We start from the raw sequence: 17,170 nt of genomic DNA on the forward strand, positions 1-17,170 counted from the left end.
TCTCTCTCTCTCTCTCTCTCTCTCTCTCTCTCAGCCACCAACTCATGATGCTACACTAACAGAGAGGCTAAAACAAAGAGGAGAAACAAACCAGTCGGGGAGAAGGCGAGAGAAACAACGTAAGGAGGAAGCCTTTTGAGCAACCTTGCTCTCACCCTTGCCTTGCTTCACCCTCTGCGCAATTAGCCCTCATATACTAATTAATTCATTAATGTGCGATAACGGAGAGCTCATCTACTTGTTTTCCGACACGCTACATAAACATCAATAGGATTAGGTTTCATCCATATGGATGAGGTATCGGTTACCAGGCAGCAGTATGGGCCATGTTTACATGATGCAAAGCCCTCTGCCAGATACTGTTTCCAGGGGGACATATCAATGAAATTATAACACGGAACCTCTCCAGCAGCTGGTAAATGTGGAATAAAAGTGAGCCGTGTAAAAGGTGTCCACAGACTAGTAGATCTATACCTAATTACATACACAACCAAACAAAATCCAACCAGAAAAACATAGATTCTGGAGATCATAGTGAGAGAGTTTCAAATAAATTAAATAATAATGCTATTCTACTTGACATGTCGGCGAACAGCTTCTATTGACTTTGATATGTAATAAAGAATCCTGTGTCCCTTAGACCAGACAAACTCACCAATTACACTTTAGAACACAAATAAAGAAATAAAGAAATGGCTCAGAACAGCAGCCCTGTTATCGACCCGAACAGGTAGACAAGCGGGAACTAGACAAAGTAGGCAGACGGCTGTGGCCTCCAGTGAAAGGCTGATGGGGGCTGGGCCTTGGGAGAAGCCAGTGTGGGTCAATACAGGTGCTGGGGCGGTGGTGGGGGGGGTGGGGTGTGTGTGAGGGTGGTGGGTGGTGGTGGTGGTGGGGGGGGGGGGGGCTGCTGTGAAGGCTCGGGTAGCTTATTAAAAGCAGGGGCCCATTGTGAGGGAGCCGACGGGTCGATGGGTCTCTGCCAGAGGACTAGCGTTACCGCAGTGGGAGCCGGAATGGAGATAGATCGCGGCGTCAGGCTATTCACTTCGTCGAGAGGAGAAACCAAAGAACAGTGGGAGAGGGAGGGGGTCGGACACGTCGCTATGACATGTTATCGACATGGGGCTCGGCGCTCTGGAGCTCCGGCGCGGCCCTGATGTGTCAGAGCTGAGGCGTGACGCAGCATACCTTCTCATAGTAGCGGAGCTCGTAGTCCAGGATGATGCCATTGGGCTGCTCCGGCTGTGGCCATGACAACGTGAAGCTCTTCATGGTGGAGCTGACCTGGTGCATGATGGGAACTATGGAGGGAGCTGGAAGTAGGAAAAGAAACAGACGAGGATGAGAACAGGCAGAGGTGAGAATTTCTAAAGGCCTCCATTCTCTCTCTCTGTCTCCCTCCATTATCTTTCTCTCACCCTCTCACCCTCTCACTCACTCTCTCACTCTCTCACTCTCTCACTCTCTCACTCTCTCACTCTCTCACTCTCTCACTCAGACTCACCCTCTCACTCTCTCACCCTCTCACCCCCTCTCTCTCTCTCTCTCTCTCTCTCTCTCTCTCTCCTCTCTCTCTCTCTCTCTCTCTCTCTCTCTCTCTCTTCTCTCTCTCTCTCTCTCTCTCTCTCTCTCTTCTCTCTCTCTCTCTCTCTCTCTCTCTCTCTCTCATCCTCTCTCTCTCTCTCTCCTCTCACTCTCACTCTCACTCTCACTCTCACTCTCACTCTCACTCTCACTCTCACTCTCACTCTCACTCTCACTCTCACTCTCACTCTCTCTCACTCTCACTCTCACTCTCTCTCTCTCTATGTAAAGGCTGAATTAGACATGGCAGAGAAGAGAGTACATCAAGAGTTATGTACAAATGACATGTATTACATGCCGCTTTCAAAGCGGCGAACAAATTGCACTTAATTGCAGCATATAATCAAGGATTGAAGTGCATAGTTCTAACAAGACAATGGTTAGTGTCAAGGAACATCAGAATGAGCAACATTCGAACGATTAGACATTTTATTTCCTGTCCTCATCTTGACGCTAAAAAGGTTACTGGCGTATAAACTTAACTTGTAAGTTGTCCTACACTGTATGTTGAGGACCCACAGGACCAAATGAGTATGTATCCATTCACTCCAAGCACATCTCCTCTCTCTACGCTCTTAAAAAGTGAAATAAAACGAACAGCCGGCCATCCATCTGCTCCCTCCCCCCATACAGCCAAGAAACAGTACAATTACCAGCTAATGCAATACCAAGACCCCAGGTCACATGAATTGTTAAATGCTGTTTTTTTTTTCCCTTGATAAGAAACTGCCCTGTAGGTGGAATAAAATGTCTCCATCTCTTTTGTGGAGAGTTTAAGGCTGGCTGCACAGTCTCCCCTCTCACATTCAGTCTTTGCACACCTGATCGCACACCAACCTGCTGTCAATTAACCGCACAAACCCACAATTTCCCGCTCATTCTCTCGCTTTTGTCCTCGGCCCTGTCATCCCTCTGTCATGTCTTCTGTTCTCTCCACCATGCCATGTTGGGTGCCGTCAATTCCCCAATTCCCGATCGGACAGAAGAAATGTGTGTGTGTAAGTGTGCATGAGTGTGCAATGTGTGTGTGGGGGAGGGGGGTTTGGTGTTCTAAGCAGTCCGTCTTCTAAGCCTCGGAGTGTACGTCTTCTAAGCAGTGTGCTTCTCTCTCTGATGCAGTGTGGATTCCCCAACCCGTCTGTCAGTGTGTGCATCTTGTACACGTGCATGTCAACGTGGGTCATGCGTGTGTCATGGCAGGACACACTCAAACCAACTCAAGTCAGCAGAGTTAGTCAGCCTCGAGCAGCCTCCCTGCCGTCCTCCGACCCAAACAGACTGACCCCCGTGCCGGGCTTCACCTCAGGGGGTGCTCGTGTGTCTCGGCCCCTGTCTCTGGGTCATGTACCAGCAGCCAGAGCTGGGGCCTGGCAGAATAATTAATGACCAGCTAGAGGCCTAGACTGTTCCAGTCAGTCCCCCAGCCTCTCTCTGTCTCTAGGGAGTGGTGCTACTCATTTAGTGTGCCTTCACCCTAAACTCACCAGTGTTGACAGCGAGCCAGAAACACACGATGCATGGTCCAAACTATTCTGAAACCATTCTAAAAAGTTTGTCAAGTACCTGAATAAGTGGTGTTCTGTTTGTGTGGGGGTGTTTGTGTGTGTGTATATAGGTGTATTAAAAAGTGACTTCTCAGCCAAGTGCTTGTCCCAGCAGCTTGTGTTTAAATGTGTGTGTGCGTGGGTGTGTGCTTTGGGGGCCTGTGTGTAGATAGCTTGTCGGGGACTGTGTGTCGCTGCTTCTAAGAGGGCGGGGTTCAGGCCCGCTGAAGCGCCGCTGTCCCACGGTCCCGCGTCCCGACATCACCAGGGGACGACACCGCTGACAGTGACGGGTGTCTGTGCCCTGCACTCGCCCCCCCCATCTCCCCCCTCGCCCCCCCACCACCATCTCCCCCTCCCTCCCTCGCTCCTCTGCTCCACTTTTATCTGGCCCCACTTGCTGCCCCCGGCTTTTAATGCAGAGCTCGGCTCACCATTAATCAAAGTCAAGCCTCCTAGCATCCACCAGAGAAGGAGAAAGTGAGAGAGGGAGAGAGAGAAAGAGAGGGATGGGGGAGAGAGAGAGAGAAACAGAGATGGAGGCCTTGTTTACCTGAACACCATGTGTCCACGTGAACACTATCATAACATCGTCATAGTGCAAATGTAATGCATTAACAGCACATTACATCCAGCGCATCGTCAAACCTATTTTCAGCCTTACATCTTCACACAACATGCATAGGCATATTCAAAAGACGTACAAATGACTAGATTAGCCTTTGCAACTTAACCCAGCACCGTAAGCTAATACCCTGCATAATCAGTCCCATGACAACTCCTTGCAGCTGCAAATCGACTGAAGAAACTTGAATGGTCACAACTTTAGTCCGCCTATTCTCTCTCTAACTCCATGAAGGTGATCTTCGTGAGCTTAGTCCGGAACTTTGCGCAAAATTCCACATTCCACAGTGCTTTCATCCCTCTAACCCTGGCAACAAAAAAAAATGGTTCCAACGCTTCCCACTGCTAAATGATTGGCTGGAATGTTAAGGTAATGGGTCATCTGACCTTCTGCTAGAGGCTTATTCCTCCACATAGTGAGGCAGACACGGGGAGGCAGACACAGACTCTGTCCAAACTCTCCAACAGTCTAATTGTAAGTGCCGCGCCCAGCGTCTTCTCGGAGACGCTGGGCGCGGCACTGAAGCGTCTCCTTCTAACAAGGGACTGTGTGAGACTCAAACGAGAGGCTAACAAGCAACAGCTCCATACTCTGTGACAGTCCCAGATGTGGTGGCTAAACACCAGCTCTCCCATTAGAGAAGCATGCAGTACACAGAGGAGAGGGGAGTCTGTATAAGACTAACGCACCTCCCGGAGACAGTACAGTACATGGGTTTCAATTAAACCCGCACTCCGTACGGTTTCCGAAAGTAGGGAAGAACTGACACACACCTACTCCTACACATGCACATTCACACCAACACATAATAACTGCCCGCAACCAAGAGAAATACATATACTACATTCATATGAGCAGTTATCCTAGAAACCATGCATTTCAACCATCGGTTTTAATAGTTCAAAAAGGTCAGGAACTTTGCACCTATGGAGTATGTGAACACTGCTTGATATATGGCCTCTGTCTGCCAAACTCTAGGTCACCATCATACATGTATGGGAACACACACAAAATGAAACCGAGTGGCGCCCTAGGAAAAGCCTTGAGAGCATTGGAAATGATGAAACCACTGGACACCCTCTCTCTTCCACTTTCTTAGTATCTAATAGTCCCAAAGCACTGGAAGGCCTGGGAAACAAGCAAACGAAATTCTTCCGAACCATAAACGAGAGAAACACTGTGTCTGTGTATCCAAACTGTTTTGTGAACAACACTTCCGCTCAATGTCTTTTTCTGCTAACCTCGGGGGTGCAAATCTCTTTGAGGAGTACAGATGTTTGGAGGGTGATGAACTAGGCCTGCATCTCCTCCTGCTATCTCGCCTTGTTTTGGTGAACAGCTTCTACTTGCCCCTGAAAGGCCTGATGAAAAGGTGCTCGTATATCAGAGAAAGGTGCTCTATAAACACAGCTGCTAACTGGAGAAAGGGGAGCAGTTTATACAAAAGCTAAGGCATGTACTTGGCACAGTATCAAGGTCATCAAGTCAGTGTCAGTTTTGACCCTTCAGGCATTAGTTTAGGAAGGGAGGGGGAGTTTTTGGTGCTAGTCCTCAAGCATCTCTGCTACCCAGCTAACCCTTCTAGACATATTTGCTACAGTAGCAAGACTCTGCTACAGTATCAGTATCCCCTCTGCCACAATGTAAAACAGCTAGCCATGTTTACTACTAGGTTAGCTAAGCTACTGCCACTGCAACAAACCCAACTGAATAAAAACTGAGGAGAAAGGGAAGCAGTATGAGCCTGCGGTGAGGGAAAACTCCATCGCAGTGCGAGCTTTATTCAACTGTGCATGTAAGTTAAGTGTCCAAGATGGTCCGGCGATTTCTATTCATGAAATATAGTTACGTAAGACGACATTTTCTTACCCTTCTCTGAGCTTTAATGACTCCCTTGTGCATTAACCTATACTAATGGACGTTTAGCATTTAACACTGCCCTCAGGGCCACACACAGTGTCTATTCCCGGTGAATAAGATCCTAATTTTCCTCAAAGATACACAAAATGGCCACTTTTCACTTGCAATCAGAGATAAATATGACTGGGCCAGCCGAGGAGTGAGGGAGTGCAGAAAAGACAGTAAATAACCAAGAGTATATGTGTGTTTTGTGTATCCGTGTGTGTATGTGTACGAGTGTGTGAGTGTGTGTCCCAGGCCTTGAATGAACTCCTAAATCACAGTATTGATCAGATGTTCCTCTCAGACACACGTAGGGATCTAGGGCAGTTTAATGGCCTCTTCAGTGATCCCCACTGAATCCTCTTGGCTCCATCCTCCCCCCCTTTTCTCTCTATCTTGTCCTCCCTCTTTTCTTTGAACCCTTTGCTCTGTGTCTCTTCCATTGTCTCTCAACTCCACACCCCTAGACCCTCCCACGGTTTCGTTATACAACATCATCCAAAGCTTGAACACTATCAGGATGTTTTATCCAATGCATTACAGGAGAGCAAAACCAACCAACCATCTGCAGTCAAAGTTTGAAGACAAGTCCTCGAGCACAACATCTCGCACCACATATTCATACACTTTCTCCAAACCAGGCATACCTAGAAATAACATTCCTCAAATGTCTGCATGTCATATCTCTTTCACAATCTCTATCATCTTCAACAAACTTTTTCTATCCACGCCATTTCCCAGAATCCCTCAGAGGTCCGGCAGTGGCCGGACCCAGCCGTGTCGGTCTGCTCTGAAACCCTCCTGTCAGAACCTGGACTACCGCAATTACCTGACCACAATGGACCACAAAGGCCGGGTGGCGGAGCAGATTACTGGCGGACACCTCATTACCCGGAGAAGACGGTGACAATGGGAAGCAAGGCTTGGTTCCCTCTGCCTATCTGTTAAGTGTGCTATTTAGCCTGTCAAATAGAGACAGTCAGAGCCATTAGGCCGCCTTGATAATCAGACCTATTTACTCCCTCATTTTCCTCTCCTTCACTGTCAGGGTTGCCTCACGAGTCACTCAAGCCCTCCATTTCATCCTTCCTTGTTTCCTGTCTCGCCGCAGCACAATGAATCCTATTTGGTCCTGGTAGTCAGAGAAGGCTATAGTGTTTCAATACTAAATATATGTTTCCTGGAAAGTGGACACTGTGACTGATTTTCAAAAGCCCTTTAACTGACGAACAAACGGAGGTTGGCATGCTGGTCTGGAGAAGGTTTTTATGTCTCACTTCACTTCTATGATGGGTAGATAGTTGAAATATGCAAATTACACTTTTCTGTGTGCGAAGCGTAACAACATAGCAGTCACTATGTAACAATAGTGTTGTTAGTATAGGGATTGTTATTTAGTCATATGGAAGTTAATGTTACCTCCATAAAAAGCGTTGCTAATTCTTTTGAGATAGAATTGTGCATAGTAAACTAAAGCGGAACATTTCAAATGACCTGGCGAACTATAAAACCACCAGCTTTCCAGAACATGACAGGGAACATCCCAAACCGCAGCCATATATAGCTCAGGTCGACACTCAAAACCCCACCAATGTCACTCTGACACAGTGAACAATAGTGGACAACCTCTTGAATGTCCTGCTCTGTTCTGAACTGCACTACTCCTCGGCACTCCTTGCTTTTTATTAGGCCCAAGAGACACAGGCGGAGAGTCCCCAGGTCTGGCTCATACCAGGAAACCCAGAGCCTACAAAATGGGCCTCATTTAAATGTTCCACTTGGTCAATACTCCGCTTGGGTCCCTTGATAAGTGGCTGTATGTACATGTGGAAGGGTGCAAGAGAGCATGGTAAACACTGTGAAGAAGAAGGTCCTGGCAGACTGAGGATCCCCAGCCTGTCATTTCCACTGGCTGACTTCACATTCCATTGCAGGGAGAACGAGAGAGAGAAAGAGGAGAGGGGGGGGGGGGGGTAGGCAGAGAAAGGAAGAGGAAGTAGGAGGAAGAAAGTGAAACAGAGAGAGGGAATGTAGAAAGAGAGACCAAGAACGAGGAAGAGCATGTTTGTATCGAGGAAAGGAAGAGGAGGCAGCAGACAAATAGATCCCAACAAGATAATGAGAGTGATGAGGAGGAGTGACGAGGAGGAGTGAGCGGCGGCGAGGCAGCTCTCTGACTCAGCCCTTGTTCTCCTAATCTCAGTCCGTAATGCCCCATACAGGAGGAGGGTTCCCAGCAGCCATTATATAGCCACACAACTAACCTTCCTCCCTGTCTCAGGTCCTGCTCAGTAACAGCCACATCAGCAGAGCCATGACAATCTGCTCGCTGGACAAGCAGATCTGCTACAGCCTCCAGCTTTTCTCTCTAGGTGGGCTTGTCCCATGACAGGAAGAGGATTAAATAAGACGTGTCAGGGTTTTCTGTTGAATAATGGTGCATTAAAGAGTGTCAGAGTTTTGGTCTGCAGAGTTATATACCGAAAGAGGCAGCTTTCATGGGTACAATGCCTGCCATGAGGAGAAACATCAAGGCATTTCTGGTTGCGTCTTTCTCTAAACCAGTCAATGGACAGTAAACTAGAGCAAAAACAACAAAGATGTCCGACAGAGTGTGCCGACACAAGATGCACACAAACACAACTGTGTTCTTTAAAGGCCACATTGGCATGTTTGTACAGAAAAGATTTACTTCACCACAAGTGAAAAAGGCAAATACTTCTGCAATGGTTTCTCAGCGAGCGGAACGAAACATGCAAACCAGCAAGTTTTCTTCTTCCGTTTTTTTTTCAGGACAAGGTTTTTGATGTGTAAATAAAGTTGGGGAACTACAAAGGGCCAAATAAGTAGGGCAGCAGATTCGTTGGCTCTGGTCTCACCACACACCCTAACATGCCATGTCTGGGCTCTCAGATTGAAGTCCTCTGCTCATGTTTTCAAATGGGGAGAATCCCCCCGCATGCTCAATTATCCACGAGCCCCAGCTTTGATTTGGGGAAAGAGGACATGAAAAGGAGGGCCAGGGCTTTTACTGCACCGTCAAAGTTCTTGCCTGCTGTGGAAGCCATTTAGCACGGGGGGATTCTGCACGTGGGCTTATTCACTGCAGACTGGATCAATCCCACAGAGGAGGCAGATTTAGCAAACTGTCACGATTCTGATTTTGAAGGAAATCAATGCAGATGCTGCCGTCATGATCATCATCATGATGCTCTTATCATCGACCTTATGCAAAAACACATTTGATGTGATGACACACAGCGGAGCTGAAGGTGTGTTAACTGCTTGAGATGCGGGCATGCCTGGGATTTCCTCCGCAAGAGCTCAACACGAACGAAAGCTTAGCTGTACAGCTTTACCAGAAAATCAGTCAATTTTCCTTGCTGGAAACTGTTTAGGGGCTTGGTCCCTTCACGCATTTAGGCTTATACTGTATACAGCCAGTAAATAATAGATGTGTTATGTAGTCTTGTGGCATACAAATGAAGGGTATAAGCCAGGATGTCGCTGTAGTTAAACATGGAAAGCAATATTTTTCTTTCTCAGTATATTTTTACATTTGATCAATCAATTTTTTCTCGCACCCCGCTCCTCATCAGGAATGTGTTCCAACCCCAAACCCACCCAATCCACGGGTTCACACACTCACACACACACACACACACACACACACACACGCACACACACACGCACACACGCACACACGCACACACACAGAGAGACACCCACACAGCTCCTCTTACCAGCCTGGTTGGTGGTGATGTCTATGGACACATGCTGGGCCGGGTACGGGCTCCTGTTGCTGACCCCGTTGACCGCCTGGATCTCGAAGCTGTACAGCGTGTGAGCCCAGAGGTTACTGATGAACACCCGCGTCTCCGTCAGGCCCAGCTGACGCGGGACAAACTCCACGTTGTCGTCGCAGTGGGAGCACGAGCGCCGGTCGGCGCGGCACTTCTTGCACACGATGTTGTAGACCACGTCGTCGCGGCCGCCCGTCTCCCGCGGCGAGTGCCACTCCAGGATGACCGAGGTCTCGTTGACGATGGAGATGACATTTCTGGGGCCAGAAGGGACACCTAGGGGACACGCGCGCACAGAAATGAGTCTTTCATCCTGCTGATGTGATGCTAATACGTTATTAGATGACTTCAGTTCTAAGGATTCCTACTTCCTGAGTGCAAAAGGATGGGGTTTCATTAGCATATAAAGTATCTGTGCCCCATAAATAAACATGCACACAGGCACTCTTTAAGCAATGACTACACTTTCATGAACAGAGTACAAATCGCACACAGACCATTCATCTGAGGTCTAATCTAAAGCTCCGGGTGTCTGTTGACGGCTATCTTTTGCAATGCATGTAATCCCTCCGATTTTCCCTATGAAAAATTAGAACACGTTTTACACACCGAAACCCACCGAAAAATGCGTACTTCGTGTCATTTTTCATACCTGCCTTCCCTACCGTCAAGGCAGCTCAGCTAGGGACAGAAGCTTTCCTCCGGCTATGATCTCCTGTCAGCTTATCCCTCTGACATCTAACCTTATTAGACTGGGTAGGAGAGAAGATCTGGGACCAGGATCTGTTATGCCTGAGTACACTGAGTGTCGAGGCAGGAAGAGAATCTACACTGACACGCTATCTATAAAAATGCTATATTTATGAAGATGCTTCTTTGTTGTTTGAATACATATGTTAACATCCCCAACGTTTTCGTTGGAGAGCTAGCATTGTATCTGATTGATATTGCGCGTGTTCTACAGTTGATAGAAAGATACTGTCATCAGGAAAGGAACAAAACATCATATGGACTCCAACCAACTCTTTTTCCAAAATGTTGTTCCATATCACAGCGATGGAAATGGCGGCCTTAACAGTCCTTTCCTTTACCATCTTTTCTTCTCAGTCCTGACCTTCTTCTATTCATTCCCACTGCTCCCCAGAGACACTCAAAGGTAGCACAACACTGGGAAAACACGGTCTTCTCATATTCTGTGTCAGCCCAAGTTGAAGCAGCTGTTTCGCATGAGAACAGTACAGAAATGGAGAGCGATGGAGGTTGCTCTCGGAGTGCACTGGGACAGAACCTCGGAGCGTCCTATCACAGTCGGGAGAGGGCAGGCAGTGACTTCTGTCAACACACACACAATTAATCATTGTTGCTGCAAAGCCACGTGGGATGGCTCCGAGGGCACCGGGACAAAGCACCGGAACACACAGGGGTGACGGAATAGCAGTGTTACTGCGGCGACCTCAGCGTGGCTCAGCACCATGGTGATGGAGGATCCGCGACAGGAAGGGTATGACCTCCATATTGTGATTATTATGGTCTGGCTGTGAGGACAAGACGTTCCAGATACATGGTCATTTAGCAAAACTGCTATGGCTAACACGTGTGTGGTTGTGCGGGTGTCAAGACTGAGGCTAGGACTTACACAGCAGACTCCCACACTGCCTTACGGACACTTCACAGACACGAGGGTGCTGCACACCTTGGGCATGTGGGGGCAGCTGCCCCACAGCGGGACAATTCACACACAACAACACCCAACCTCAAGGAGAGTTCGCCGGAGAAAAGCAGAAGGAGACAAAGCTGGACTGGGACTCGGACCGCAGGGGGAACCTGACACTCCTGTCTTTGCTGCTCATCTGTGCCACATTCCAGGTCCCAAAACCTGGGATATTCACAGTGTGAAATCGAGACTTCAGGTTTTGCCAGTAAAATCATTCCACACGGTACCAAGAAAACCACTCTCCACACTGTGTCATGCATTCTGCATAAGCCACAGAGCAGCAGTAGTCATAGAATCGACTCCAAGGATCTTATACTTACAAAGGCTTGTACAAGACCAGGCATGATCGCACTGTTGACTTGGGTGCCCTTGTGACTCGAAAAGAGCTGCCAATTGACACAACGATGATGTGGGTTCCTAGTTCCTTAAACAAACCTGACACCTTTTTCTATTCGACAAAGGTCGAATAGAGGTGCAGGTGGTAGAAGTAGACTGCCCTTAAGACGTATGCATGGTCCAGGCATTCAAAACAAAAAAAGGACCAGACACTAGCAACATGCATTTGGGACCAAGGGTACAGAGGCAGGCTCTATGGTGCTTTGGTGCTTGGTATTCTGCAGCACCGGGGGCCATGTAGACAAGTTGGCTGTGAGGGGTCTGCAGATTGCTGGCATGCCCAAGAGAAGAGCTAGACAGCTGGCTAAATATTGTTCCATTTCGGTTGTCACAGGCGTCTTGGCAGTGTGGAGGAGACAATATCTGTACTCTAAACATGTCAGTACCATTTGTGGAATCTCTGAGAATATTTGAATATTTTGTTTGTGTGTATATAAATGTGTGTGTGTGTATATATATAGTATATATGTGTATGTGTTTGTGCGTGTGTGTGGGTGCGTGTGCAGGAGATACGATGAGGTATGATAGAGTAAATATAGACAGTTGGTTTTGAGTGTTTGAGTAGAGTAGAAATAGGGCAGACTTTCTGTCACCCTCTGTCTCCCTCCCTCTCTCTCTTTCTTTCCCCTGGGTCTCTCACAGTACATGGTGAGATAGTTTGCTAAATAGTATGAGCTATGGTAGTTTATCATTCAAACACACCCACAGAAACACCAGAACACACACTGCTCTGAAGTGTGACATATTTATATAGGTGACATGATATATGGCAGTTCTCATCATGTGTAAGTGGGTTTGTGATAAGTGTCTCTGGCAATTTCAATGTATGTCTACAACGCAGCCACCAAAAAACAACAACAAATGTTCGTGTGAGGCTAGCTCCCTATCTGCACCCTGCCACCACTCCTTCAAAGCCTTGCACTCGATTCCTCCTCTGAAATGGAGGCTGGAGAAATCCAATGTGACTGCCACTTAACCGGTGATTTGCAAGCTATTACGACTGCCCTTGGCTGTTTTAATTTGCCATAGGATTTAATTTGTCGGGAGCATTACTTACAGCTCCTCGGCTGGCATTCATTTAGCCGCGCCGCCCGTCCTTGATTGTGCCCACACGGTGCCTGCCTCAATTAAAACCTGACGGAACCAGCCTCAGACAACCTTGTACACAACTTGGAGCAGAAACAGAAGTTCGAAGTTGATATGTAAGATTAAGGCGTTCCATGGTGTCCGGGGAAGGGGGAGGATCAAAAGAACAACCGTTCTGTGATGACATCCCCTCCACCACCACCACCACACCTTTGCAACCAACAGGCAGATGTATCTCCCAATTCAATTCAGAATAACTAAGATAGTGGTTCTTTGTAAGTTTGACTTTACAATGACACATAGATACGAAGCCTATGACCTCTATCCACCAACTGTGGTATTGGCATGTGGCCGTGTGTCCAGGTATTGAGCAGTTGGGAGCTGTGGCGCAGGTGGAGTACAGATCAATAGGCTCACATTATCACTGTCATGACACAGGCATACTTTCTGGCAGTGCAATTTCTTCCTTGGCTCGTTGCTGTGACGATATCAAGCAGGCCTTGAGAGCCCACTCTTACATGGCTGGATGCATGGGTCACAGTGTGGTGCGTTTGTGGGAGATAGACTGGTTGTGGCTGCTTTATTCCACTGAGAAATTCCAAGGTGCAATATGTGTGTGAGTGTGTATGTTTGTGTGTCACAAATTGAGTGGGGTGGCTTCAGCTCAGCATTGGGTAGTCACTTCTTCGCTCATGCAGTGAGGTGCGTGACACAGAGTGTTACTTAGCTTTTGAGTGTGTGTGTGTGTGTGTGTGTGTGTGTGTGTGTGTGTGTGTGTGTGTGTGTGTGTGTGGGTGGGCGTGCTCAAATGTGTGCATGACTGTTTGTGTGTGTGTGGGTTAAGGTGGGCAGAGCAGGTCAACATCTCTCTGCAGTGAAAAGAGCAGACAGAGTATTAAACCCAACCAGACAATTACACTGGCTTAGCTCTGCAAGACTCAGTATACTGTGTTCCTGCACTGAGGTAAATATCCAATACCACTGTTACTGCACTGAGGTAAATAGCCAAAACTACTGTGTTACTGCACTGAGGTAAAATTCCAGTACTGTATTAGTCGTTTGAGGTCAACTTTCAGTGCGATAGAGAGATTAGAGTTTTGTCGTAACTGTCACCTCCCCTTCTCTCCTTTCAGAAGTACAAGTGGTAGCAGAAGGAGAAGTGATGGTTCAATGGTGGTTGAGGGGAAAGTAAAGCCTGCCTATCCTTACAGACAAGGTTTGGATGTGTGGCTCTTAACTGACTCTCACATGGATCAACGGAGAGAGAGCCACAATTATGACTTTTGAGATCTAGGAACAGTTTCTATCTTTCTCTCTGCTGGGGATGACCAAATTCACAATTCTTTGTATTGCTATCTGTCCAACCAACGCTATCTGTTCAACCAACACTTGACTGTAAAGAACATACTGTGCTTTACAAGCTCTCTGGTGTGCTTGATGTAGCCTGTAGCACCACTGTGTACAACACTTCTCTCCCTCTCCTCATTTCCAGACTGTTGCAGAAGGCTTGTTGGTACATTACATATAGATCCCTCTGTGCTCTGTGTCATACCACCCACCCTAGTCATGGATTTAGACCTACATACAGCTCTTCATCTGTATCTCTCTCTATTTATCTCTCACTCCCTATTTCCCCCCCCCTCTCTCTCTCTCTCTCTCTCTCTCTCTCTCTCTCTCTCTCTCTCTCTCTCTCTCTCTCTCTCTCTCTCTCTCTCTCTCTCTCTCTCTCTCTCTCTCTCTCTCTCTCTCTCTCTCTCTCTCTCTCTCTCTCTCTCTCCCTCTCTCCCTTCTCTCTTTTCTGTACCTTCTTTCCACCGCACAGCAGGCCTCCCTGCTTTTTTCCTCCACTCCTCTACATCTCCTCGCTCCCCGATGGACTAATCAGCAACAGTTTCACCGCCCAACTACCACCAATTACCGCCAGGCTGTCAGTCCCCCCCCCCCCCCCCCCCCCCGCAGGCAGAGCGGGGGCCCCGCCGGCCCAGCAGGCAGACTGCCCAGCCCCAGGGAGGCCGGCCCTGCGTCAGCTTGGCAGGCAGGGAGGAGGGGGCTGCTGGGGATGGGGGGAGGAGAGGGGAGAACGCTACTATGCAGAACCCATCTCAGAGGCCCCGCTGCTGGGTAGCAGGGGAGAGAGGAGCGGGCACCTTGCTGGGAGACAGAGGGTTTGGCGCACCCCCACCATCACCCCCTCTAGTTCTGAGAAGGGGGAAAGGGGAAAAAGGAGGACATTTGTTTGAAGAGGAGATGCTGCTCAGTGGGTCTCCAAGGGGGGGGGGGGGGGGATGCAGGAAGCATAGGACCCCCACTGACATAGCCAGGCACTGGCAATACATCAGCAGGCTAATCAGAGAGAGATGGAGCCTATGGAAGAGAGCTGGTGCTAGTGATGCTAACACTGGTAAGGCTGCATCTGCCAACACTGGTGAGGAAACATTGCTAATGCTAACAATACCTCTGCTATCACTCAACAATGCTAATTCTCCAGTTGTAGATGGCAGAAATGCTTAAGCTACTTCAACCACAACATAACTGTGTGGTTATGCATTTCTACAACTAACTACGCTCACTAAAACTGACGAAGCTAACATAAATGCTACAGCTACCGCTAATAATACCACCAGCTAATGATGCTAATGCGGCTAATAATTCCAGAAGACCACTAACACCGCTCCCGCAGTTGCCGCTGTTGTGAGGATGAGCAGTGATGCATGGCCCCTACAGGGGTGCTCTCTGTGGTCTCCTGCTGACACAGAGAGAACTAAACCACTGTGGCATGAAGCTGACTCTGCTGCAGCTACATTCATATACAGCAGTCCATTCTACGAAGAGAGGCAGCGTTGTAGCAGAGAGAAAAGACGAGGGAAGACACCTTGTGAAAAGAAGGAAAAAAAGGTTATTTGATTCTTTCTGGGTTTTTTTGGGGGGGGCGACGGGACGGGAGCATTACTCTAGGGAAAGGGTGTGGAGACTAGCGATGGATTGAGGTGTAGAGGTCAGAGTGTCGATGCGGAGAAAGCTTCACGGTGCAGCGTCGCAGAGCGTCATCGCTGAAGATGAGGACTGGGGGAGTGTTCCCGGGTCTCTTGGTGAAGCTGGATCTTACCCTTAGGGAGGCGTTCAAGAAAGCTCCTGAAAGTGGGAGATTTACAGTTTACGCTAGGGGAGCTATCAAAATCCCGGGAAGGGAGTTGGGTTCTATCAACAAGCAGCATTAAAAGCCTGCGGGTATAAACGGCTACTCTCTGGAAGCGTTCAAACACTTATGACGGAGAGACATGTTGCGTTGGAGTGGTGGGCCCTCAAGGCTTTCAAGGATAAAAGGAGTACCTTCTCAAGATGGAAAGTCCCAATGCACCAAGGAGCTGTTCAACACGCCCAAACTGTTCTGATGCATTGCATAAATCATCTCAGTATAAAAAAAGGAGGTACCTCCAGTGTCATCTGCAACATCTCAGCAACTACTGAACAAGAAGAGTTTGGCTATCCTCCACTTAGTTCTAGGAGTATTTCATGAATAAATCCAGCTATAATAAATAGGTATGGCAGAGCGATAATCCTGTCAGGGCTGCATCTTGTGGAAAGGCAAGAGCCATTACAGTCCTCTCCTGGGGCATTAGAGAGAGGAAGGCAAACAAACTTTTTTGGGCTTCACTGTGCTCCTTGCAGATAATGGGGCGTCAGAAGAGACCGTTATGAGACTTGACAGATTGTTGCAGTCGTTTTTGTTTTTTTACATGATATATAGATATCTGGGAGAGTGTAAGCAGTCTTATTGGGCCTCCTGTGGATATTCTATCTGGTGGACAGACTGCATCTTCTCCATGTTTCCTAGTGTAATGAGGGTGTCGTGGTTTGAATGTGTGCATGTGTGTGTGAACTATATGCATCGGTCTGTGCGTGTGCGTGTTGACTTACATAGTAGGATTTGACCGTCAAGATAATGGCTCGGGGATTGGGAAAAGGTGTAAATGTGCTGCGCATGTAATCCAGCAACCAAGGTCATTTCAGACTTGACAAATTTACGGGCAGTATACTTCCTGAAATGAATGGTTCAGTCGTAGTAAACGTTACAGTACGTCATTATAATGTTCTGTTTTGATGGGTTGGGAAGCGGTCTACTCACTGGTGCAGGGCGTGTCCGGCAGGTCGGCATCGCCTCGGTAGTAGCCGTTGCGGCAGACGCAGATGGTGGCCGCCTCGGAGGCGGAGCGGCTGTTGGGCGGGCACTGCAGGCACAGCCCCGGACCCTGCACGGATTTGAAGGTGCCCGGGGGACACGCTACAGGAGGAGAGAAGGGACAAAAACACACCGTGAGTGGGAAATGCTCGACGGGAGACAATACTGAAGAAAGGGTGTTCATGTATTGTTTGGGTAAGGACAGAGTGCGAATTATACAATGACAATCGGGGGGTCAACTTCTTCTCCAGTGCGTGTATCGACCCCCCCGCCCTTTTGTTTTGACCTCTTTTGGGGCGGGTCCAAGTCTTAATTAGGGGAGTCAGACCCCCC

At 48.2% G+C, this 17,170-nt stretch overlaps 1 protein-coding gene across 1 annotated transcript; it reads right to left on the reverse strand.

Moving 5' to 3' along the window:
* Positions 1 to 1,191: 1,191 nt before the first annotated feature.
* Positions 1,192 to 16,939, reverse strand: LOC134015816 (ephrin type-B receptor 1-like; the record flags this gene model as incomplete). The annotated part of the gene is made up of 3 exons (XM_062455351.1): positions 1,192 to 1,316; positions 9,402 to 9,737; positions 16,784 to 16,939. Coding segments are annotated over 3 exons (617 nt in total), but the record flags the coding sequence as incomplete, so codon positions are not given.
* Positions 16,940 to 17,170: the final 231 nt, after the last annotated feature.

The sequence above is a fragment of the Osmerus eperlanus genome, unplaced genomic scaffold (assembly GCF_963692335.1).
Source record: "Osmerus eperlanus unplaced genomic scaffold, fOsmEpe2.1 SCAFFOLD_289, whole genome shotgun sequence".
In the NCBI taxonomy this organism is placed as follows: domain Eukaryota; kingdom Metazoa; phylum Chordata; class Actinopteri; order Osmeriformes; family Osmeridae; genus Osmerus; species Osmerus eperlanus.